General features: G+C 38.5%; 2 protein-coding genes and 1 pseudogene across 2 annotated transcripts; 2 read left to right on the top strand and 1 right to left on the bottom strand.

Moving 5' to 3' along the window:
* Positions 1-2912: 2912 nt before the first annotated feature.
* On the bottom strand, positions 2913-5148 carry LOC110744659 (DNA-directed RNA polymerases II and V subunit 8A). The gene is made up of 5 exons (XM_088246554.1): positions 5066-5148; positions 4643-4752; positions 3850-4007; positions 3434-3543; positions 2913-3123 (listed from the first exon to the last, which is right to left on the bottom strand). The coding sequence occupies exons 2-5, from the start codon at positions 4713-4715 to the stop codon at positions 3009-3011; spliced, it is 456 nt and encodes a 151-aa protein (XP_088102680.1). The 5' UTR covers positions 4716-4752; positions 5066-5148; the 3' UTR covers positions 2913-3008.
* A 10-nt stretch (positions 5149-5158) lies between these two features.
* Positions 5159-11882, top strand: LOC148285842 (MICOS complex subunit MIC60, mitochondrial-like). Its single transcript, XM_088246553.1, has 12 exons — positions 5159-5316; positions 5407-5470; positions 5564-6196; positions 6400-6528; positions 6645-6797; positions 6910-6987; positions 7407-7499; positions 8694-8813; positions 9605-9682; positions 9819-9998; positions 11066-11167; positions 11265-11882. The coding sequence occupies exons 1-12, from the start codon at positions 5306-5308 to the stop codon at positions 11496-11498; spliced, it is 1875 nt and encodes a 624-aa protein (XP_088102679.1). The 5' UTR covers positions 5159-5305; the 3' UTR covers positions 11499-11882.
* A 4153-nt stretch (positions 11883-16035) lies between these two features.
* LOC110747786 (protein CELLULOSE SYNTHASE INTERACTIVE 1 pseudogene) lies at positions 16036-23796 on the top strand (annotated as a pseudogene).
* Positions 23797-23799: the final 3 nt, after the last annotated feature.

The raw sequence follows: 23799 nt of genomic DNA, 5'->3' as shown, positions 1-23799 counted from the left end.
ATTTGGAGCCCAGTTTGGGAGCAGCCAGGATTTGAACAGCTGGGATTTGAGCAGTTAGGAGCTGCCTGATTTTAGGCGGCTGGAGTCTTTGGAGTTCTTGCAAAAAGACGACTGGGCTAGAGTTTATTTAGGTTGAAACCTCATTGTCTTATTTTATGTATAAATATACACAAGTGAATAAATACGAATATGTGGCTGGGGGTTTTTGATGGGGCTAGATTGAAGGATTTTGGGCAACTGGAACATGAGAGTTTTATTATATATTATTTGTAATAAAAATGGGTGGTAATTTAAGAGAGCGCGGAGGTCCAAGCCCAAGCCACCGATTCGAGCCCAGGATTTTCAGAGGATTACGTGCATGTGACAGAGGCTTCACAAGGAAAGAAATCGAGGAGGTTGATAAGAATTCTGAATGTTCCAAAGCAAGAAAGAATCAAGCATATAGAATATCTCCGTCAATGCAATCCCATGGATCTAGGGAGGCCTCGAAAGGAAAGAAATTTTAAAAGATTTGACATTTGGGCATTCAATGGCAAACCCCTTTTTTGAAGTTCTTGTGGTGTCCAAGACTTCTTCAAGTGCTTCTCCATGTCTAATGCTTCTCCAAGAGCTTCCCCACGTCTAGAATGATGTATGACAGCTAGTAAGTGATTTGGGATGAGTTTGGGTGAGTGGTGATGGTTGAGAAAGAGGAAATTCGTAGGGAAATGGAAGGGAGGTTTTCTGGAGCTGTTTTGGTGATTTTGGGGCAATTTAGAGTATTGGGTTGATTGTTGGAGTGTTTGAGGTTGTGGGAATGTATGAGGATGATTTCTGGATGTGTTGATGGAATGATGGAAGTGTGGAGGATGGCTGAAGTCAATTTTGTAGCTTGAAGACTTCTCTATTTATAGGGCTAAGAGGGAGGAACATCATGATGAAATCCAACACCACCATTCCTCCTTTAATACAATCCATAACTCCCACTTTATCTTGTCTATGTTAGTGTGGTTGGAATCAATCTCATCTCATACTTCTTTTGCTGCACCTCAAGCTTTCTTCACATGGGTGTTCAAAGGTGTTCAATTGTGGTTGCCTTTTACTGCCAACCCATGTGGGTTTTCTTTGGGTTGTTGGAAATAAAAGATTCTTCTGAACTAGGCTTAGTGTAGGAAGGCTTGAGGTTTTCAATATGTATCAAATTGGGCTCAAATTTGGATATGTCATAATAGACACCCATTGGAACAACTTGTATGAAGAATGCATTCCCATATGAGCAGTACAAGTGTACGTTTTGGGCCTTGCAAGTTGACTGCCGAAAATAGACTGGAATGTATGGTGTGCATTTTGATGGGCCCACGGATTGGGATTGACTTCATCAATTGATACGTTTTAGCAGTCCATCTTGCAGTTCAGAATCTCTTCTTTCCAACCACATATAAATTGGGCCAATAAAAGTTGGGAGGAGGAAGATAAGGCCGAAACAAATTGCTAACTCAGTCTGCTCGTTTTTGCACCATTTTGCATCTTTTCCTATCCAAAGCCACCATTACTACCTAAGGCCCAATGAATTGAATGATAAACAGAAAAGGGATGAAAAACACAAGTTTAACTCAATAACATAACCAAATCATAAGCTAGAGGGGTACAAACTGATATACAATTATGAACTAATAAGCTATGTTTAAAAGTATGGCTGGAGAAGGAGGCCAGGCTGCGCTGGAGGCTGCAGCCTAGATTTGGAGTCCAGTTTGGGAGCAGCCAGGATTTGAACAGCCGGGATTTAAGCAGTTAGGAGCTGCGGGATTTTAGGCGGCTGGAGTCTTTGGAGTTCTTGCAAAAAGACGGCTGGGCTAGAGTTTATTTAGGTTGAAACCTCATTGTCTTATTTTATGTATATATTCACGTGAATAGTGGCTGCCCTTGCAAAAAGCAATGTTGGTTTCCAGCAGTTGCCATGGCAAAGGGCAAACACTATTCATTTTTATGTTTTTTTCACAAATTTGTTTACCTAAACAATTAATTTGGATAATATTTTCGGATAAGATTTTTGGTGTGGGAAGTGAAAAATATGACTAAGTATTTATTTTTAAAAAAATCTGAATTTTTTTGTATTTTTTTAGATTTTTTTTAAAATTTTTTTTGTTGCTGACGTCAGCCCGCCCAAGTTTTGGACCTGGGGCTGGACTTGCCCTTTGGCCAGCCTGTCTTCGTGGCCCCCACATGCAGCTCGGGCTAGCCTGCACTGCTGGAACCTGTTTTTCGCCCAAAACCCCCCCAGCTCGAGTCCAGCCTTAGCTGCTGGACTTGCTCTAAGCACACGCCCTCTATGTGCACAAGGCCCCTCTTACCCGAAAAAGAAAAAAGAAAAAGAAAAGAACAAGCCCCAGTGACATTTTGTTGGCATTTTATATTTTTAAGTTATTATAAGTTCAATTTACTTTTGCTTTCTATTTACTTTTCGAACTGTCTTAATTTCTATATTGGCAGTTGTTTTGTCATTTTCTTATTCTCTAGAGAGATTTACAACCAGAGCCTCTAAATATAACAAAGAAGATGCATGAAAGAGCAAATATCAACACAATCAAATTATACGCAATTCCCACACAAAGTCTACAATTCTTTTTTTCCCCTTCAAATATGAAAAGAAATGCAGACAAAAAAAGTTTGCACCATGGCCATCCCCTAATAAGGGATAAACCAATTGATAGGAGGATTAATAATAATTTCATAAAAAAGGAGATTAATTGAGAATTTATTGAGTTCAAAATCATCCAAGATTTTTGCCTGTGGAAGTCTGGGAATAATATATCTTTTGTTTTACCTTATACACTATAAATTATTAGCCCGCTGCCTAATCTCAGAAAACGGTTCACCAAGTAAAAAAAGAAACAAGGAATATCAGAACATTGAAAATCTGCAACATATCACCGTTAATGAAACACAAAAGTAGAATTAGTGTATCTAAAGGCGTATACAGAAAAATTGTGAGTTTAACAAGCCACAGTGTTCAATTATATGACAAAGTTTCATATCAATTTCCTAATAAGCAAAAACATGTTCTGATCAATCTTAAACTTAGTACAACTGGTTGGATCGCCTTTCAGCATCATCTGAAGCCCACCAAATGAAGCATATACCTCCCTGAAGCCAATTAGAAAACCCAGTAAATTAGATAACCACAAAGCCACTAAATTCAGATTAACAGAAATGGATTTCTTTCACTCGGACAATTTAAATTCGAGATATTATAAGACGAAAGCAATATAAAAGAGACCAAATGGATCTCAACCCTTTTATGATTTCTACAACATAAGTTCTAGTTGCATTCACAAGCAATCCCTAAATAATTGCCAGACATCACTGTACCTCAATACGCTAATTCAACATGGAAGTAATGATCACTCTGTGAATAATTTGCAAGAAATATATAGTTTGAGCAGTAGTCACTTACACTTTGACACCTTCTTTTGAATACTCTGATTTTCCTTTTGCTGTTGACATTTTATACAGCAATCCATGCATTATATAATCAAACTTGTCTGCAAGAGATTTCTGCTCAACCTGCCAAAAGGTAATCATCTTCAGTAAATGGGCAATTATTCAGAAAGCACAACATACAGGCACTAGTCCATAGAAAATGTTGAAATACAAACTACAACAGAATGTTATTCTTAATTTTCATCACTGTTCAATTACACAATCCACACCATCATGATTATCAGCACCGAGTGATCATGGGATATTGGCCAAGCAAGGAAGATGCTAATCTTAGACATGAATCTGTGGATGGAATTTTCTCCCATTTAAAATTGACATAATTTTGATACACCCGCTCTCTAAGTTCACCTCATAAGTATAGTACAGTACCTGTCCCTGTTTTCCAGCAACAGGTGCTCCGCTCCAGTTAAGTGTGGGAGACAGCACCATCAAGAATTTATCCTTCTCATGCATCGGATATATCTCCGTATTCACATCTAGGATCAGCGACACACCATGCTTCTCACTTTGTGCTACAATTCGGGAAACTAAAGACGCACATTTGTGAAAATTTAAACAAAAGCACCCAAAAAGCATTAGAGTATTTTCCAGAAAAATTCAAAAGTTTTATCGATCATGCCTAAGCTAATAGAATGTAAAAGGTCTTTTATAACTATATGGGGTCGGTGACAATGAACTCCTCTACACAATTTATCAAATCAAAGCAACGTCTCAAAACCCGAAAGAAACCATTAAAAACAGTCTAGAAGAAATTTCTCCATATTTTTAAATTGCAAAATTCAATGTAGCATAAATCAAATAAACCTCAACCCTACACAACTTCAAAGAAAAAAAAAAGAAAACAATATCCACAGACCACCAGCGAGAGGACAACTGTTTTCTCCATTGTTTGCATATCATGACCATAATTAATCTAAAAAGGAGTTGATGGAAAAGCTTGAAAGGCAGATAGTTGCATCTGGTGAAGCTTGAAAAACAAAAAGACTATATTTAGGACAAGGAAAATTTGCTTCACTTTTTTTTTTTTGGTAACAATTTGCTTCACTTCTTATCAGTACAAACTGTAATCTCCTGTCCCTTTTTTTTTTTTTTTTTTTTCGGTTACGAGAATCATAAGTCCCTTCAATACAATCATAAGAGGGCAACAAGAATTCAGACAAACCTTTATCAAATTTTTTGCCATCTGGATCCACTTTCTCAATGGTGAAAATATCATCAAAGAGGAAATCAACCATTCTTACAGAAAGTTTGTCCTCAACAGCAAAGCTATACCTACATAATAGAGAAAGAAAAAGAAAACATATAAATAAGAAAAAGTCTCATAAACAGAAAGGAACTACAGGATTTAAAATCAAATAATTATTAAAAGAAACTCTCAATAAGATTATGAACAAAGTCTAGGGTTTAGGGTTTAGATAATGACACATTTCCTTAGAAAAAAAATTATATTTCGTTTTTTTATTTTATTTTGGTTTTTCTAGGATTTCTACTTTTCTGCTGTAGTTTTGTTAAGCCATGGATGAGACTGAGAGAGCTTCATAAACAGTGAAAACGAGAAGGAGAAGAAGCAGAAGCAGGGACTTACTGTGGAGTTGGCTTGGGAGCTGGGCTCTTCCTTGGTCAGACAGAGAATAAAACCTTTTTATTTTGAAAGTCTAGGGCTTATTATTATATGCGCGGCCCAAGCTAATAACCCAAAACGATTCGTTTTAGCCCTCCAAAGCGAGCCCTCTTTTCCGTCGCTCACCGACTCACTCCGTCATTTCATCAAACACCTCCTCCGCCCTTTCGCGCCTCACTCTCTCTCTCTCTCTCACACAAAGCCATGTTTCGAAGGTACTGGAAATCCTCAGGAATCTCTCTATCAAATTACTTTCAGCGACGCCAATGCCTCTATTGACACTCTGTTTCTTCTTTGTTCCACAGATCAATTTTGCAAATTTCGTGTCGTCGTGGACTTAGGAAGATTCCGAGGTCGATTTCAACTCAGGCATGTAAATTTCCACTTGATTTAGAGCTAGTTAGTGTATGAATTTGGTGATGCTTTTGTTGATAATAACACATAGGGACTTCAAATTTGCAGCACGTTTCGAGATTTCTGAGAAGGGAATTCTCCGCCGCAGCGTCCAAAACTGCGCCGCAGCAACCTGGTGGTGCAGGCAGTTTGCCGCCGCCGCCGCCGCCGGAGAACGGCGGTTCGAGTGCCAAAGTTTTCCTTGGAAGTGCTGTTGTTGGTGCTGGGCTTGTGGGAGCTTACAAAACTGGGTATCTAGACTCAATTTTCGGTGCAAAAGAGAAGATTGATTCGCATAAGGAAGCTGGAATTGGTGTGGAGGAAAAACTTGTGGAAGAAGAAAAGCACGATGAAGAAAAAGCTGGCAATGTTGAGGAGAAGATTGAAACTCATTCAGATGTTGCTCATGTTGAGGGTTTGAGTGGAAGAGATGGTGAAGAACATTCTCAGGTGGATGATAATAAATCTGAGAGTGACATAACAAGTGAGAAAGGTTTGCCTGAGTTTTCCCAAAATGCAAATCTTGGGTTATCATCTGAAGGGAATGTAGATGTGAAGAGCACAGAGGAAAAAACTAGTGTGGAGATAAATGAGGAGGTACAAACATCGCCAATAGTTTCGCAGACTAATGCAGATCAGCAGCAAGAAAATGAGGTGAAAACATTGCCGCATCAACAGGATATCACAGAAGACAAGGCAGAGGTAGTTCTCATTTAGGTTCCTTTTAACAAGCTGAATACTTGTGGATACACTTGTGAATGCTAGAATTTTAGGCTGCACTTATCAATGAAACTTGATACATCACAATAATTATGTTAACATTGTCATTTAGACTTTAACATCAAAGGGGAGCTTATTTTGAATGGTATTTATATGAAGTTGCTTTTGGTGGAACTTTGTTACAGGTTGCATTAGGTAATAATGAAGAACCATCAGGTTCTCTCCTCAAGACATATAATCTGAGCGATGAGGCTGATAAAAGCATCACAACCAACTCTAACAATGAAAACGATCAAGTTTCTAAAGAAAAAGAGGTAGTAATCAGCATTTATTTTATTTTACTTTTTTTCTCTTCTATGCATAGTGCTGTTGCAATGCCAAAAGAGAATGTCCAATGGAACTCACTAAATTCTGGTTCTCTGAATAACAGGCTCTCGTTGATGCAATTGAAGGGTTGAATGATGCTTACATATCCAAGGATGGAAAGCTAGTTCTTGACTTCTTACAAGCCATTCATGCTGCTGAAAAAAGGCAAGCTGAGTTAGACGCTCGTGTTTTTTCTGAAGAAAAGAGAACGTTAAAGGTTTCTAATATTACTTACAAGAATTTATTATTCCCTTGCTTTAAAATGGTCGACTAAAGTGTTGTTGAGAGCTCTGTACTATTCATGAATTTGACCACCTACCTCATCACAGGAGAAGTATGAAAAGAAACTAAAGGATGCTGGGGTCAGGGAACTCATGCTTGCAGAAAAGGCAGCAATGCTAGACAAGGTTAAAGAGCTCTCTTATATATCTTCTCTTTGTTTTATTTTCAAAGACTATCTTCTTGTTAGAGAGAGGGAGAGGGAGGGGGGTGGATTTTTGCAATCATGTCAGAAGTCTAAACCTGAATTGGGTTTTGAATAAATCTTTGGTTCTATTATTGAAGAACTTTGTGAGTTTAGAAAATAGCGTCACTTCTCTGCATGAAGGTCTATATGAGGACACAGATTGTGTTGGAAATTGGAAGACACTAGTAATGTAATGCATGAGGAGTGGAGATAGATAACCTGCATGTGCACAAAGTCTCATGAGATTCTTCCCCACCCTCAGATCCAGTTTGTTTTGACTATTCAGGACCTACAAATAGTTTCTATTTACTTCAGATGTAGCTGTTGTTCTTACATTTTTTTTCTTTTTGGGTTTTTCAGGAATTAAAGAGAGAAAGAGCAAAAGCAGCTGCTGCACTCAAGTCACTTCAAGAAAAGCTTGAAGAGGAATTTAAGACAGAACTTGAGCAGAAGGTGCATAATTACTTTGGTGCTGTCAGTTTCTTTTTAAATTTTTTTGGCTTAATTGTCGATGCGCCCCCTGTGCTTTATCGAAAATCCCATTTTGCCCCCTACATTTCAAACTGGGTCAATATGCCCCCTGTGCTTTAATTTTGCGTCCCCCGTTACCTCATTCCATCAATTTGATTAGTAAAACCGTTAACTTGCTGACATGGCATTGCTAATTTAGTATTTTAGCTATTAAAAAATTTCAAAATCTAAATTAAATATAAAAACTAGTTTTAAGACATTTTAATAATAAATGAGATTAGACAGATTTAAAAAAAAAAGAGAGGCCCCAGCACCACCACACCTCCCACCGCCCTACTCTCGCCCCCACCCGGCCTGCACTCCGCCATGGTTCAAATATGATCTCCCCACCCAGGTGATATACCCACAACAAAACATTGATAACACTCCCTCCAATCCACCTAGCCACCTTCACCCCCCAGCCATACTCACCCCTAGCCGCCACCCCAAATTCACGCCCAACCTCAATAATCCAATCTGCCCCAAGCCTTAGCCACCCCAACAGAGTACCCAAACACCAAAACCCCAAGCCACAGCTTCTCTTTTCTTTTCCAACCAGGTTTGATTTCATGCGTGTCCTTTTCCCATATTCTCTGTGCAGTCATGAAGAACTTTATTTTGATTTTCAATAGTTTTTTACCACGGCGGAGGAGAAACCAGAGTGGCGAGATGGGGAGGGAATGGTGGCCATGGGTTGGGGCCGGTAGTTGGCCATGGGGAAGGGTTGGGTTATGGTGGGAGGTGTGGTGGTGTGGTAGTGGGGCTATTCGGGTGCTGGGTTTTTTTTTTAAATTTTTATCTTTCTAATCTTATTATTATTAAAATGTTTTTAAATTGTTTTTTAAATTTAATTTAGATTTTGAAATTTTGTAATAGCTAAAATTACTAAAATACCTATGCCACATCAGCAAGTTAACGATTTTACTAACCAAATTGACGGAATGGGGGAACGGGGAACGAGGGACACGGAAAGAAAGCACAGGGGGCATATTGACCCAGTTTGAAATGTAGGGGGTAAAGTGGGATTTTTGGTGAAGCACAAGGGACACATCGATGATTAAGCCTTTTTTCTTTCTTTATGGTGCATCAGCAGATGATGACTGGTAAATTGAAGTTGATAATTTTAAGTAAATGCAGGAAAATGAAGAAGAAATGAAGTTAAAAAAGGTTGAGGAATTAGCAAAAGCAGAACTGGCAGCAGCCATTGCAAGTGAGAAGACAACCCAGATTGAGAAAATGGCAGAAGCAAATCTTCACGTAAGATGACTGCTCAAATCACCTAAGAATGGATGAACACACCAAAATGTGGATTTATGGTCCTAATTTGCTGTTGATTTATATTTGAACTGTCTGGAAAAAAAAGGGTTTTAGTGAAAATGCTAATATTTTGAGGGGATTATTTAAAACCAGAAAAATAGAGGTGGGGATGCTTCATAGTGTTGCCTATAACAGTTGCTTAATAGAATATTGCTCAGAAAATGAACTCACTTCACCCATATGTGATGTAAATTCCCACTTCATTCAAGCAGTCAAATACAATCAGTCGTAGTTATGTTAGTGGCTACTTGAACTTTGTAGTTTAGGAAAGGAACAAAACAATAAGGAGGAGGGTGATAGATGCTGGGATACAAATTTTTTATTTTTTTTATTTTTTTGTAGATCCATTTTGCCCATGTTCAACATGAAGGAAATGTAACTCCAGTTTGCAGGCCACATTAAATGGTGTAAACTGCTCTAAATATATAAATGTGCTTGTAGTTTTGCTTGCTTTTTCTAGATTATAAGCCTCTGTATGTCAAAAAGTGAATTAACTGTATATCTGTATATCAAAGTTTAGTAATGAAGTCATACTTAATGGTCCACATATGACCTGTTCAGAGGGTTAATTCATGTAAACTTCAATTGTATACAGCTTTGTGATAATTACTGATGAATCTTGCTTAAATAGTTCTATGTTGGGTGGTGCATGGTACGTTTGTCTGTATTAATGTCTCTAATAATGACTAATTGGTCCATTACGAAATCTGATGTTTAAGTTCTTTTTATAGATAAATGCCTTGTGTGTGGCATTCTATGCAAGATCTGAAGAAGCTCGTCAGACTCACTCTGCTCACAAGCTTGCTTTGGTGAATATTATTATTCTTTTCGTTGACTTCCAACTTTTTATTTAGAAGATAACTTAATGTGTTAATACCCTCATCAGTGATTTTCTAAGCCTGTAAGTTACTTCTTAACAATGATATGTTTTGTTGTTCTTTGCAGGGAGCACTTGCACTAGAAGATGCACTTTCAAAAGGATTACCAATCCAGACAGAAATAGAGGCTTTGCACACTTATCTTGAAGGCATTGATAAAGATTCAATTTTAGATTTGGTCCTGTCATCTCTTCCTGAGGAAACACGAAGGAATGGCACAGATACCTTACTGCAATTGAATCAGAAGGTTAGTTATTTTCTTACTTCATTAAATATTTGCTAATGGACTCACCCTTCGTATGCCGTCAACTATTAACATCCTTCTGTAACCTTTTACTTTTACGATTGAACTTTGCTTTGGTCCACTCTAATTAATGGCCAAGACATCGACCTTACTGCTTTATATAGTTGACGGGAGGAATAATATTCCTCCTAGATAGTTTGAATGCCCAACGTTGACCTGCTAGTAATTCATGCATGTCTAAGTTTTTTGACATAAAGTTGTTAAAATTGTGCTCAAGAGTTGCCTCAGAAGTCATACATAGAGCAACAGGTTATTTATACGTAACATATTCTATGTTACTACTGCATGAAAGATGTCTGATTAGATTTTTGGGTTGAATTGTTCTGTATATAAGCATTCAGAACTGTTGATGAGATTCTGTCTACTCATTTGTTCATTTATTAGCAAGGGTGGCAATTGCCCCATTTGTCATTTTAAAGACATGACTATAGAACTTAATTGGGGCTGATATTCTTAAATAGTTATTGTTGACTAGGATCTCTTTAGTATTTTGCCTTAAATTGTTTTATCATGCTGACTGAAATGCACCGCTTCATATGCTCGGAATTTGGAAACCTTTTTACTCCTTTTCCCTTTGTCCTGGACAAATTGAAGCCTTGTTTCTAATTTCCCTCTCTCTATCTCGTGCGTACTTTTTGGTTGTAAAAACGTGTAAGATTAAATTTAATATGCTTCATTAAGGACGTATTGACTAACATTTCAAGTATTCTCAAATGTTTGTTTGATCACTGGTCTTCTATTTGGTTGGGATATTCAAAAATTTGGCTTAGCGACTTCCTTAATAAATGCATAAAGGATACAGGTTCAGTGCGAGCCATTTTGTGAGTTAATGATTATCCATACAAAAAATATATGAGATATTAATTCAACTTGCTGCAGATACAAGAATTATGGAAATCCTTAGTATGAAATGAGAATAGTTGAGTGCTTCAAGTTCTGAATTGTTAATTCTTGAAATCCTAGTAAGTGGGGTAATACTTAGTGCTGTACTAACTTCATTCTTCTTGCAGTTTGATGCCTTGAAAGGGACAGTACGGCACCTCAGCTTAATCCCTCTTGGTGGTGGCGGCATTTTGGCACATTCCTTGGCACATATAGCATCCTGGTTGAAGGTAAGTAGATAAGCGGCCTGGGTTTTCCATTCTAAATCACTAGTATAAATTAACTTATTCGAATGTTCATTGTACTTGTTTTTGGGATTTTGTTTAGGTAAAGGAAGTTGACCAATCTGGGGATGGAATTGAATCCATCATCAACAAGGTGGAGTCCTGCCTTGCTGACGGGAAAATAGCCGAAGCAGCAGAGGCACTTGAAGAAGGCGTGAAAGGCACCCAAGCAACAGAAGTAGTGCGTGAATGGGTGAAGCGTGCTAGGAATAGGGCTATCACAGACCAAGCTCTTACACTTCTCCAATCGTATGCTACTTCTATCAGTGTCACATAAAGTCCACTTCTTGAGTACGCATACTGAGGCTGCATATTTGATATACATCAAGGTTCTTTGGTCTAGTGTTGTAGCTCCCGATAATTGCCTGGTTCTGATGTAAACAAACAAATCATAATGTGTTACCGACAGTATGATTGAAAATGTCACTTATTTTTTTGGGGAGGAGGGGGGGTTAATTTCATGGGAAGTTTTCTGAGCAATTGTATTTTTCGTCTTGAGCTTGAGAAGATTATCTGTTACCCCCTTGCGCGGCATTTTGTTTCAAATGCTGCAAAAGAATTTTGCATGCTATAATGGCATTATAGGCTGTAGCACTGCTTCAGAACACAGTTACTAAATTGGCCACCATGATATAACACATGGACTATTTTTGCATTTTAAGCCTTATTGTTACCATTATTATTTTAAGTCAGGCATGTGCATGACACATTACTTTTAATACATATTTCGACAAAGGTCTAGCCTAATGGAAAAGGGCATTGACTTACAGATTAGGGGTATCAAGTTCGAACTTCAATGGCACTCTGGTAGTGTGAGAGAAACTTCCAACCCTTGTAGTTTAAAATATCGTTTGTATTATATAAAAAAAAAAAAGATATATTTTTTAACGGAATTGGTGTCAGGTGACACAATGATTTTCTTTTTGGTGAAAAATTGAAGCTCGTGTATGGATTAATGTGACATTCAGGTTTACCCATTAGAGGAATAGATTCATTACTCAAGACAACGACAAGCCTTCATGCCACAAGATAAAAAAAACATGCACATTGCACTTCTCACCCAAGCTTCGCCTCAACACTCTTCCTTCTCTAAGTCGAGAAAAACTTGTATATCACAGGGATAACAATGTTTTCCTATCCGTAACCAATCACGCTCAGCCACGAGTAATAAGGATTCCACATGACGGAGCATTATTAGATGGGGATAGTAAAACATTGTTATGCCCATGACATGCGAGTGTTTCTCCTCTGAGCCTCCCTTCAAGATTTACTTTTCTATTTATCCCATCAATAAATCGACCAGCACTAAACCGTTTGTTAGGTAAACTGAATGTGGTCGGCATCAAATCAGAATTTCCTCCACCAATTTGGTCAATTCGATGGGTGATTCCAGTCTCTCAATTCAATTATCTAAACTAAGTCCACTCCTAATTTGTACGGTACTACCAAGCCTCCTGACAATTGAAAGATCTTTTGGCCATAGTTTTTTTTTTAAAAAAAAAAAATTCAAACTTTTGGACATAGTTGTGTGTTATTGTAATGGCGATTTTAGAGGTACTATTGACATTTAATTTTCTCATAACTTTTATATTTAATTTCTTACCAAGTAAGAAATTTTGAGTTCTTTTTTCGGTCGAAAATTTTGTGTTCTTAAAATGATTTTTGTCCTAGGATGGTTATTCTCTCAGCGGTTCAAGACTGGATTAAAGCTTTGACTATCACTACTAAAGCCACTGTGAAAACACAGGTTTTTCTTGCTTGGAGCCCTCCTGTTCATGGTACCATCAAGCTCAATGTGGATGGCTCTCGACAGGCTGCTTCTGGATGTATTGGTGCTGGAGGGGTCCTTCGAAATTCACTTGGAGAGTGGAATGGTGGTTTTGCTATTAATTTAGGGATAGGCCAGGTGCTGGAGGCTGAACTTTGGGGTCTTCTCTTTGGTTTGAAGCTTGCTGCTGATAGTAGAATGTCTAAACTCATTATTGAGATGGATTCTGCTATTGCAGTTCAACTAATCCAACAACACAATCTTCTCCTCCTTCATCCTCTTGCTACTTTGGTGTCCAGTTGCGTGGGGATCCTAAATAAGTTTGAGAGCTATGAGATTTACCATATTTACAGGGAGAAGAACACTGTTGCGGACAGATTGGCTAGTTGGAGTCATAACCTGGATTTGGATTTGTATCTGCTTCATGAGGCTCCTGATTGGCTTGGCTCTGTGTTGGTGGATGACCTACTGGGGTTGTCTAAACCTCGTATGATTTGTGTTGTTTAGTTTCTTTGGCTGTTGGGGGTTCTTACCCCTCCCTTGTTCACCAAAAAAAATGATATTATTTTTCTACAACTTTTTTTTTTTAATAAACATTTGTCAAAATTCAAGAAACACGGGTTATTTGCAGCAATGGTCCCTCAACTATGCCCATATTTATAGTTTGGTCACTCAATTCAATTATTAGTTGCAGAGGTCACTCAATTGGGTGTTGTGTTGCACCGTTAATCCCTACCGTCAAGTCTCTCTAACGGTAGGGACTAATGGTGCAACACAACACCTAATTGAGTGACCTCTGTAACTATTTGTTGGAGTTGAGTGACCAAAATGTAACTCCGAGTATAGTTAAGGGATCATTGTTACAAATAATCCTAACTGAAAAGTCACATTTGCCCATCAATAATCTAAGATATGCTTGTCACGTCATCATTTTAAACAAAAAAAGTCACAAACTTGACGGAAGGACTAATGGTGCAACAAAACACCTACTTGAGTGACCTTTGCAACTAATAATTGAATTGAGTGACCAAACTGTAAATACGGGTATAGTTAAGGGACCATTGCTGCGAATAACCCCAAGAAACACGCATGTGCCTGAAATTATTAATTAATAAATAAACTTAGCGCAAATGTCACATTCCTAACTTACCTGCAGCATTACACATGAAGAAACATCCGCGTCTGACAATCGGAAACTTGCTGATTGCAAATTGTATATCACTTGACAGCGAAGATGACGTGGTTGCAAATTACAATCTATAATCATTGATTCGTTTGTTAGTGTGAGAGTTATCAATCTTAATCATAATTGGTGAGAAATCAACTCGCATGAAAACCATTTTACATTAAAAAAATGAAAAGAACATGGCCCTCACCCATGGGCTCCACTGCCACTCACAAAAATATTTATCAACACACCAACAACTAGTTGATCCTCTGGTTTTTATTTTTTATTTATTTTTTGGGTAATGAAGGAAATTGTTACTACTCACTTCTAATCAGGGTGATTTGTTCCAGTACTAATAACATCGAGACATTTTGTATAAAATACTACGTATGTTGTGACGTGCATGTTTTTAAATTACGGACAACATCCATGTAGCGAGCCATTAGAATGAAATTCTTCCATTTCAGCTTTTATCACAAGACTGCCTGGTACTGGGTCTCAATCATTTTCCCAGGTCCTACAAGAAAATGCTAACAGACAAGAGGAATTATTTGATTTAGAAATTTTTTTTAAAAGACTTCCAAGCTTTCACTTTGGATTTACACAAAGTCCTGCTGTCTACTCAATTAATTGATTGCTACAATCAATACCCAACTAGTTTTCAAGTCCTGACTTACTAGATTCTGGCTGTAAGAAAGCTTAGTAAATGGGGTATTTGTAGGGTTCAAATGGTTGGGTAAATTGGCAGATAAAATAAAACTGGATTTTTCTATTTTTTTTTATATATTTATTTTTTACTATGAGGCTGCTAATAAGAGTGGATAATTTATGCCAACATGGTCTAACTCAGTGAAAAAGGGTCTTGACTTGTAGATTAATGGTCTTTTGTTTGAATTCCCATGACACCGTTATAGCGTGTGTGAGAAATCCCCCTCACCCCTCTCATTCAGACTATCGCTTGTATAAGGCACGTGGTACATAAGGAAAGTTTAGCTAGTATGCCAAAATGCTGAGTTTTCAGTTAGCTTAGCACAAAAAATAAGAATTGTTGAATATTAATTAGTTATAGTTGTATCCTTATTAGTTGTATCTTACTTGGCTATGCCAATGCCACTAATTGCCTTTTATTGATAAAATAATAAATTGCACACATAATTTCCAGCCAACTAAGAAAGAGAAAGAGTATCAACAAGAGAGAGAGAGAGAGAGAGATAGGATGAATCTCTTGATTTTCCATTTGGCTTGGCTCAGCTTAAGATATTGAGCCGACCTTCTACCTTTTTTTATTATTTTCCATGTGGTATGAATCTCTTGATATTCCATCTGGTATTATATTCTCCAAAAAATATTATTTCTGAAAATTAATATTTAGAATTATTTCCAACAAATTATGCATTTAGGACAAATTGCATAAATCTCATGTGGTAATTTCATTAATTCCTTTCCAACATTTTCTTTTGCACAATTTCACAAAACTTATATATTGTTTTTCGTAATAGCTTAAATTCAAATTGCCGAAAATTTTGTTCCTGAAATATTTATACGAAATTTAGAGGTAATATTTTTGGAAGTTGTTATTGCAGTTCAAAAATTCCTTTCTTTTGGACTATCAATAAAATTATTATTTTTGTATTTATTGTGTTTTTAAATATTTCTTTTCGCTTTGTAGATGCAATGGTGAAAATAAAAAGAAAAAATATTATAAAATAAAATAAAATCTTAGCTGGAGCTCCAAAAAAAAGCCGAAGCCAAGCCATGAAAGCATTTTACGCTGCAAATTGTCGGTGGTCTTATTAGGCTGTGACGGTGCGGCTGTCTGTCCCACACCCTCTCTCTCTCTCTCTCTCTCTTTCTCTCTCTCCTTCTCTCACTCTCTGGCTTCAGAGAGTATCTATGGAAACGTAAAACTCGTCCAACAAACAAAAATAAAATAAAATATATATAAAAAAAAAGGACCAAAAGAAGAAAAAAGAAAAGAGAAAAATAAAAAAGGGAAAATTATATCAATCTGTGTCCGATTGTGAGTGCTTTTTCATTTCATTTTAGCTTCTTTGTTGCTTGTAGCTGTTGGTTGTTGTAGTTGCGGTGTTCTTGCTCTTGATGCTCTCTTCCCGTGTCTTTTACGAAACCCAATTGAATTGATGCACCAAACAGCTTCCCCATCTCTCACTCTCTCAAGGTGAGCTTACCCCATCTCTCTCTCTCTCTCTCTCATTTGCGTTGGTTCTTCTTCTGACCCAATTGATTGTAATTTCTTCCAAATCTGAGGTCAACACTTTTGTTGCATTCTTCAGATTCTGCGCTGCAATTTCACACACACATACAAAAATATGAATTGGGTTGCATTTTTTAGTTTCACATTTTGACTACCCACTGACAAGCTCGGGACTTGATTCGATCTTGTCCAATTTCTGTGAATTGTCTTTGATCTGTTCCTTTGTTCTGTGCCCAAATAGCCCACTTTGTAGAAATGCAAGTGAGGAACAAGTGTTATCTGAATTGAATTGAGCTTCACTAGCTCACTTAAGTCAATGCTTCAGTTTTTCTTTTTTCTTTTTCCTTTTCCGGGAAAGATTTGTAGATTGGAAATTGGTTTGTGTGTAATCTTGGTCTGCAATTGTGTTTGACAGGAGGCTGTGAGGTAGATCTGGAGAAGGGCAAGGTCTCTTCATTGATTTGTTCTTTGAATCTTGAAGAGTAGCAAAGCTGGCAACCACACTGGGTTGGAGGTTTGCTGCCAGCAATGGCAGCACCCTTGCCACTAATGATCTGGTACTTTCCTTTGTCATTTTTGTTTCATTTCTTATATGGGTCTTTTTTGGATTTTTTTTCTTCTTTTCTCTTCCTTTTTTTGTTCTTGAATCGTAATTTGAGATTGTAGATTATAAATCCAGCTGAAAGAGTATGATTAAGATACTGAAAGTTTCATGTGCCTCTTATGAATACTGGGGGGGACGCACTAGAGCACATTTATCCTGTTCTTGTTTCAATTTCCAATCTATAAGCCTCATTGTGCAGTAGGTGTAAATTATTAGTGTAGATAGACAATCTATGTTATGCTGAAATTAAGTGTTTCAGGTTCTGGGAGTTTGGGAAAATTTAAATGTGTAATCGAATTAGTAAATGATATTCTGATAATTGTGTTATCCCCCTTAAATATTTGTTCAGACTTTGATGTTAAATTGCAACTCACAATGGACCAAGTGATGAAAAAATTAAGAATAATATTAAGAAAAAGGAGAGGAGATGGATTCATTTTTAGATAATATGAAAACTAATAATGGATTATTGCTTTCATTCTTATGATTATAGGAAAGAAATGGTGATATAAAAGTTCAAGATTCAGAGCCTCCAACACCACATTCTATTATAAAAATGGGTTCAAGGTGAGTTAAAATTTTTTTCTACAAATTCTTTGTGGTGTTTGGTAATTATTTTTGTCTGCATCTTGGAACTTGTTTGCCACTTGGTAATCATTAAGGCTCTTGTAGATTATGCTGGTGGGCATTTTTCTTTCTCTGAGCAAGTGTCTGCTTGTCTAGTCTCATGGAATTATGTTCTTATTTGGTGCTAATCTCCTTACATACTTTAATGCCTCTACGTGCTGTCTCACTCATACTGATACTCTTCATTCTGCTTTCAACATGAAACTAGACATTGTCTTAATACCAGGGTCAATGATCTTTATTTTCTTTTCCTTAATCTAAAAAAACAAATATTTGGTAGAGAATTTACTGAGCATATGCATTGTCAATGTTGACTAGAAACCATATTTAGTTTCACCAAAATCAAGTTGGAGTAAAGGTTGTCAATTTGAAATATTAAGTTTTACCATCAGCTATTTCCTATTAGGTTAGGGGTTTGCCTTTTCATGCCATGATTCGTATTAGGATAATGTTGCCTTGTAATTCCGTTTTGTTGTTTTTGCTTGTTTTCGATGTAGACTAATTGATGTTTGTAGGGGACACCTTGTCCTCTGTGTTGTATTTTCTTTTAGTTATATAAGCTATGTTTCTTCTTATAATAATATAAAAAAGGATAATTCTGCCTAAATTATCTTTTGTTCTAAATTTTCTGGCAGGGATCGTAGTAGCATGGAGGATGCAGATGGGACATTGGCAAGTGTTGCTCAATGCATTGAGCAGCTGCGTCAAAGTTCCTCATCTGTACAAGAGAAGGAATATTCGTTGAAGCAGTTGCTTGAGCTTATTGATACTCGTGAAAATGCTTTCAGTGCTGTTGGATCTCACTCTCAAGCAGTTCCAGTACTTGTTTCTCTTCTTCGATCAGGTTCAGTTGGAGTTAAGATACAAGCTGCTACTGTTTTAGGCTCTCTCTGTAAGGAGAATGAACTAAGGGTGAAGGTCTTGCTTGGAGGATGCATTCCACCATTGCTTGGTCTACTCAGGTCCAGCTCGGCAGAAGGGCAAATTGCAGCTGCAAAAACAATTTATGCTGTTTCTCAAGGTGGTGCTAGGGATCATGTTGGATCAAAAATATTTTCAACTGAAGGAGTTGTGCCAGTGCTTTGGGAGCAGCTGCAAAAAGGGATCAAGACTGGTAGCTTGGTTGATAGCTTGTTGACTGGAGCATTAAAGAACCTATCCAGCAGCACGGAGGGATTCTGGACTGCAACCTTTCAAGCTCGAGGAGTGGATGCACTTGTGAAGTTGCTTTCGACTGGACAGCCAAACACTCAAGCTAACGTGTGCTTTCTTCTTGCAAGTATGATGATGGAAGATGCATCTGTTTGTTCTAAGGTGCTGGCTTCAGAGGCTACAAAGCAACTTCTCAAGCTTTTGGGGTCTGGCAATGAAGCTTGTGTTAGAGCAGAAGCAGCAGGTGCTCTAAAATCTCTTTCTTCCCAGTGCAAAGAAGCAAGGCGGGAAATAGCTAATTTCAATGGTATTCCTGTGTTGATAAATGCTACAATAGCCCCTTCAAAAGAATTCATGCAGGGTGAGTATGCCCAAGCGTTGCAGGAGAATGCTATGTGTGCTTTAGCAAATATTTCTGGTGGTTTGTCATATGTGATCTCAAGCCTTGGTCAAAGCCTTGGATCTTGCTCTTCACCTGCCCAAATTGCCGATACATTAGGGGCTTTAGCTTCAGCTCTTATGATATATGATAGTACAGCAGAATCTAATAGAGCATCAGATCCCGTTGTTATTGAGCAGACTTTGGTTTCACAATTCAAACCTCATTTACCATTTCTTGTTCAGGAAAGAACCATAGAGGCCCTTGCAAGTTTGTATGGGAATTCTGTACTCTCAACTAAACTCTCTAATTCAGAAGCAAAACGTTTGCTTGTTGGTTTGATCACAATGGCTACAAATGAAGTTCAGGATGAGCTTATGAGAGCTCTTCTTACACTTTGCAATAGTGAAGAAAGTCTCTGGCGTGCACTTCAAGGCCGTGAAGGGGTTCAGCTGTTGATATCACTTCTTGGGCTTTCATCTGAACAGCAGCAAGAATGTGCAGTTGCACTGCTTTGCCTGCTTTCTAATGAGAACGACGAAAGTAAATGGGCTATTACTGCTGCTGGTGGCATACCTCCACTGGTTCAGATTCTAGAGACGGGATCTGCAAAAGCCAAGGAAGATTCAGCATCAATCCTTAGGAACCTGTGCAATCACAGTGAAGATATACGTGCATGTGTCGAAAGTGCTGATGCTGTTCCTGCATTATTATGGCTTCTGAAGAATGGAAGCCCAAATGGAAAAGAAATTGCAGCGAAGACTTTAAATCATTTAATCCATAAATCTGATACAGCAACCATCAGCCAACTTACTGCATTATTAACCAGCGATCTACCTGAATCTAAAGTGTATGTCTTGGATGCTCTGAAAAGTATGCTGTCGGTGGTCCCCCTCAATGATATATCACGTGAAGGTAGTGCTGCTAATGATGCAATTGAGACAATGATAAAAATATTGAGCTCAACTAAAGAAGAGACTCAAGCCAAGTCTGCATCAGCTTTAGCTGGAATCTTTGAATCTAGGAAGGACTTGCGTGAAAGTAGCATTGCTGTTAAAACTCTTTGGTCAGCCATTAAGTTGATTAGTGTTGAATCAGTAAGTATCCTTGCAGAGGCCTCACGTTGCCTTGCAGCAATATTTCTTTCGATTAAGGAGAACCGGGATGTGGCTGCTGTTGCTCGAGATGTATTATCTCCGTTAGTTGTGCTTGCTAACTCTTCAGTTCTGGAAGTTGCAGAACTAGCAACATGTGCTTTGGCTAATCTTATTTTGGATAGTGAAGTTTCAGAGAAAGCAGTTGCTGAAGAAATCATTTTCCCAGCTACTAGAGTTTTGCGTGAAGGCTCGGTATCTGGAAAGACCCATGCAGCAGCAGCAATTGCTCGCCTTCTCCATTCTCGTCAAATTGATTATGCTTTAACCGATTGTGTGAATCGTGCTGGAACCGTTCTTGCACTAGTTTCTTTTCTAGAATCTGTTCATGCATCTGTTGCCACATCAGAGGCACTCGAGGCACTTGCTATTCTGTCCAGGTCAGAAGGAGCTACTGGAGAAACAAAACCTGCATGGGCAGTTTTAGCTGAATTCCCGAAAAGCATAACCCCAATAGTTTTATCCATTGCTGATGCAGCACCCTTGTTGCAGGATAAAGCTATTGAAATATTATCCCGACTTTGCAGAGATCAGCCTGATGTATTGGGGGACACAGTTGCCACTGCCTCTGGATGTATATCATCAATCACTAAAAGGGTGATCAATTCAACAAAATCAAAGGTTAAAATTGGAGGAGCTGCACTCCTTATTTGTGCTGCAAAAGTTAGTCATCAGAGGGTTACAGAGGATCTTAGTGAATCAAACTTATGTACCCATCTCATTCAATCTCTTGTTGCAATGCTTACTTCTTTGGGAAACCCAGGGAATGATGACAATGACTCCATTAGCATTTATAGGCATAGTAAAGAAGAAACAAAGAATGATGAATATAATTCAAGCACAGGAGTTATTTATGGTGTTAATTTAGTTATGTGGCTTCTGTCTGTTCTCGCCTGTCATGATGAAAGGTGCAAAATTGTGATTATGGAGGCTGGGGCGGTGGAAGTTCTTACAGACAGGATCTCAAATTGTTTTTCACACTACTCTCAGGTAATCAGCTCTCTTATTCCGCTTTATGTTTTCATTCAATAAGGAAGAAGATCGAGATACATTTGCCCAATTCTGAATTTCTATATACACTGATCCATAATATAAATTTATTGTTCTCTATCCATCAAATATTGGGTTTATAGTCTAATCATCTAACCTGGTATGGTCCTTGGTGTAATTTATGCAGATTGAGTTTAAAGAAGATAGTAGCATATGGATTTATACTTTGCTGCTCGCAATCTTATTTCAAAACAGAGATATCATACGAGCACACGCAACCATGAAATCTATACCAGTACTTGCAAACTGGTTGAGGTCAGAGGAGTTGACCACCAGATATTTTGCTGCACAGGCAATGGCCAGCCTAGTCTGTAATGGTAGCAGGGGTACTCTTTTATCTGTTGCAAATTCTGGAGCAGCAGGCGGGCTCATTTCCCTACTTGGCTGTGCCGATGTTGATATAAGTGATCTTTTGCAGTTGTCAGAAGAGTTTGGTTTAGTGCGTTATCCTGAGCAAGTTGCTCTTGAGAGGTTGTTCAGAGTTGAAGACATAAGAGTTGGTGCTACTTCTAGAAAAGCAATACCTGCACTTGTGGATCTTCTCAAACCAATTCCAGATCGTCCTGGAGCACCATTTTTAGCACTTGGGCTTCTGACTCAACTTGCAAAGGACTGTCCGTCAAATAAGATTGTAATGGTAGAATCAGGAGCTTTGGAAGCACTGACTAGGTATCTCTCACTTGGTCCTCAAGATGCAACAGAGGAAGCTGCTACAGATCTGTTAGGTATACTATTTGGCAGTGCTGAGATAAGGAGACATGACTCTTCATTTGGTGCTGTCAGTCAACTTGTGGCAGTTTTACGGTTAGGTGGAAGAGCTTCCAGGTATAGTGCTGCTAAAGCATTGGAAAGCTTATTTTCTGCTGATCATATAAGGAATGCAGAAAGTGCTCGGCAAGCCGTTCAACCCTTGGTGGAGATTCTTAATACTGGTTCTGAAAGGGAGCAGCATGCTGCAATTGCTGCGTTGGTGAGGTTGCTGAGTGAAAATCCATCAAGAGCCTTAGCAGTTGCAGATGTTGAAATGAATGCAGTAGATGTTCTTTGCAAGATTCTTTCATCAAATTGCTCAATGGAGCTGAAAGGGGATGCTGCCGAGTTGTGTTGTGTTCTGTTTGGAAATACAAGAATCAGGTCGACAATGGCTGCAGCTCGCTGTGTGGAGCCTCTGGTGTCTCTTCTTGTTACTGAGTTCAGTCCTGCGCAGCATTCAGTTGTCCGAGCGTTGGATAAACTTGTGGATGATGAGCAACTTGCAGAACTTGTTGCTGCTCATGGTGCAGTTATTCCTCTTGTTGGCCTCCTCTATGGTAAGAATTACTTGCTCCACGAAGCTATTTCCAGAGCCCTTGTGAAGTTAGGGAAAGACAGGCCTGCTTGTAAGATGGAAATGGTGAAAGCTGGAGTGATTGAGAGCATACTTGACATCCTCCATGAGGCACCCGATTTTCTCTGTGCTGCTTTTGCAGAACTGCTCCGAATATTGACCAACAATGCAAGCATAGCTAAGGGATCTTCTGCTTCAAAAGTGGTTGAGCCCCTTTTTATGCTGCTAACAAGACCAGAATTTGGACCTGATGGGCAGCATAGTGCACTGCAGGTTCTTGTCAACATTTTGGAGCATCCACAGTGTCGTTCTGACTATAGGTTGACATCCCACCAAGCTATTGAACCAATTATCCCCCTGCTTGATTCTCCTGCTCCTGCAGTACAACAGTTGGCTGCTGAGCTTCTATCACATTTACTCTTTGAAGAACAACTTCAAAAGGATTCAGTGACTCAGCAAGTGATTGGTCCTCTCATACGGGTTCTTGGCTCTGGTATACACATATTGCAGCAGAGAGCTGTGAAGGCCCTTGTTAGTATTGCGCTAATATGGCCAAATGAAATTGCTAAAGAGGGTGGTGTCACTGAACTGTCGAAGGTGATATTGCAATCAGATCCATCTCTTCCTCATGCTTTGTGGGAATCGGCTGCTTCTGTTTTATCAAGTATTCTGCAGTTTAGTTCTGAATTTTATTTGGAAGTGCCTGTTGCTGTGTTGGTAAGGTTGCTTCGTTCTGGCTCAGAAAGCACAGTAGTTGGTGCATTGAATGCTCTTCTGGTACTGGAAAGTGATGATGCAACCAGCGCAGAAGCAATGGCTGAAAGTGGTGCTTTAGAGGCCCTTTTGGAACTTCTCAGATCTCATCAGTGTGAGGAAACAGCTGCAAGGCTGTTGGAAGTATTGTTGAACAATGTGAAGATCAGAGAAACTAAGGCTACCAAGTCTGCCATAGTACCATTGTCTCAGTACCTCTTGGATCCGCAAACCCAAGCTCAGCAAGCGAGGTTGCTAGCAACTCTAGCTCTTGGTGATCTCTTCCAGAATGAAGGCCTTGCTCGAAGTACTGACGCTGTATCTGCTTGCCGTGCACTAGTAAATGTGCTTGAAGACCAACCTACTGAAGAAATGAAAGTT

Source organism: Prunus avium, unplaced genomic scaffold (genome assembly GCF_965620075.1).
Source record: "Prunus avium unplaced genomic scaffold, drPruAviu1.hap1.1 HAP1_SCAFFOLD_1397, whole genome shotgun sequence".
Taxonomy (NCBI): Eukaryota; Viridiplantae; Streptophyta; class Magnoliopsida; order Rosales; family Rosaceae; genus Prunus; species Prunus avium.
Note: the sequence above shows the minus strand (reverse complement) of the source record. Positions and strands in the feature narration are given on the sequence as shown.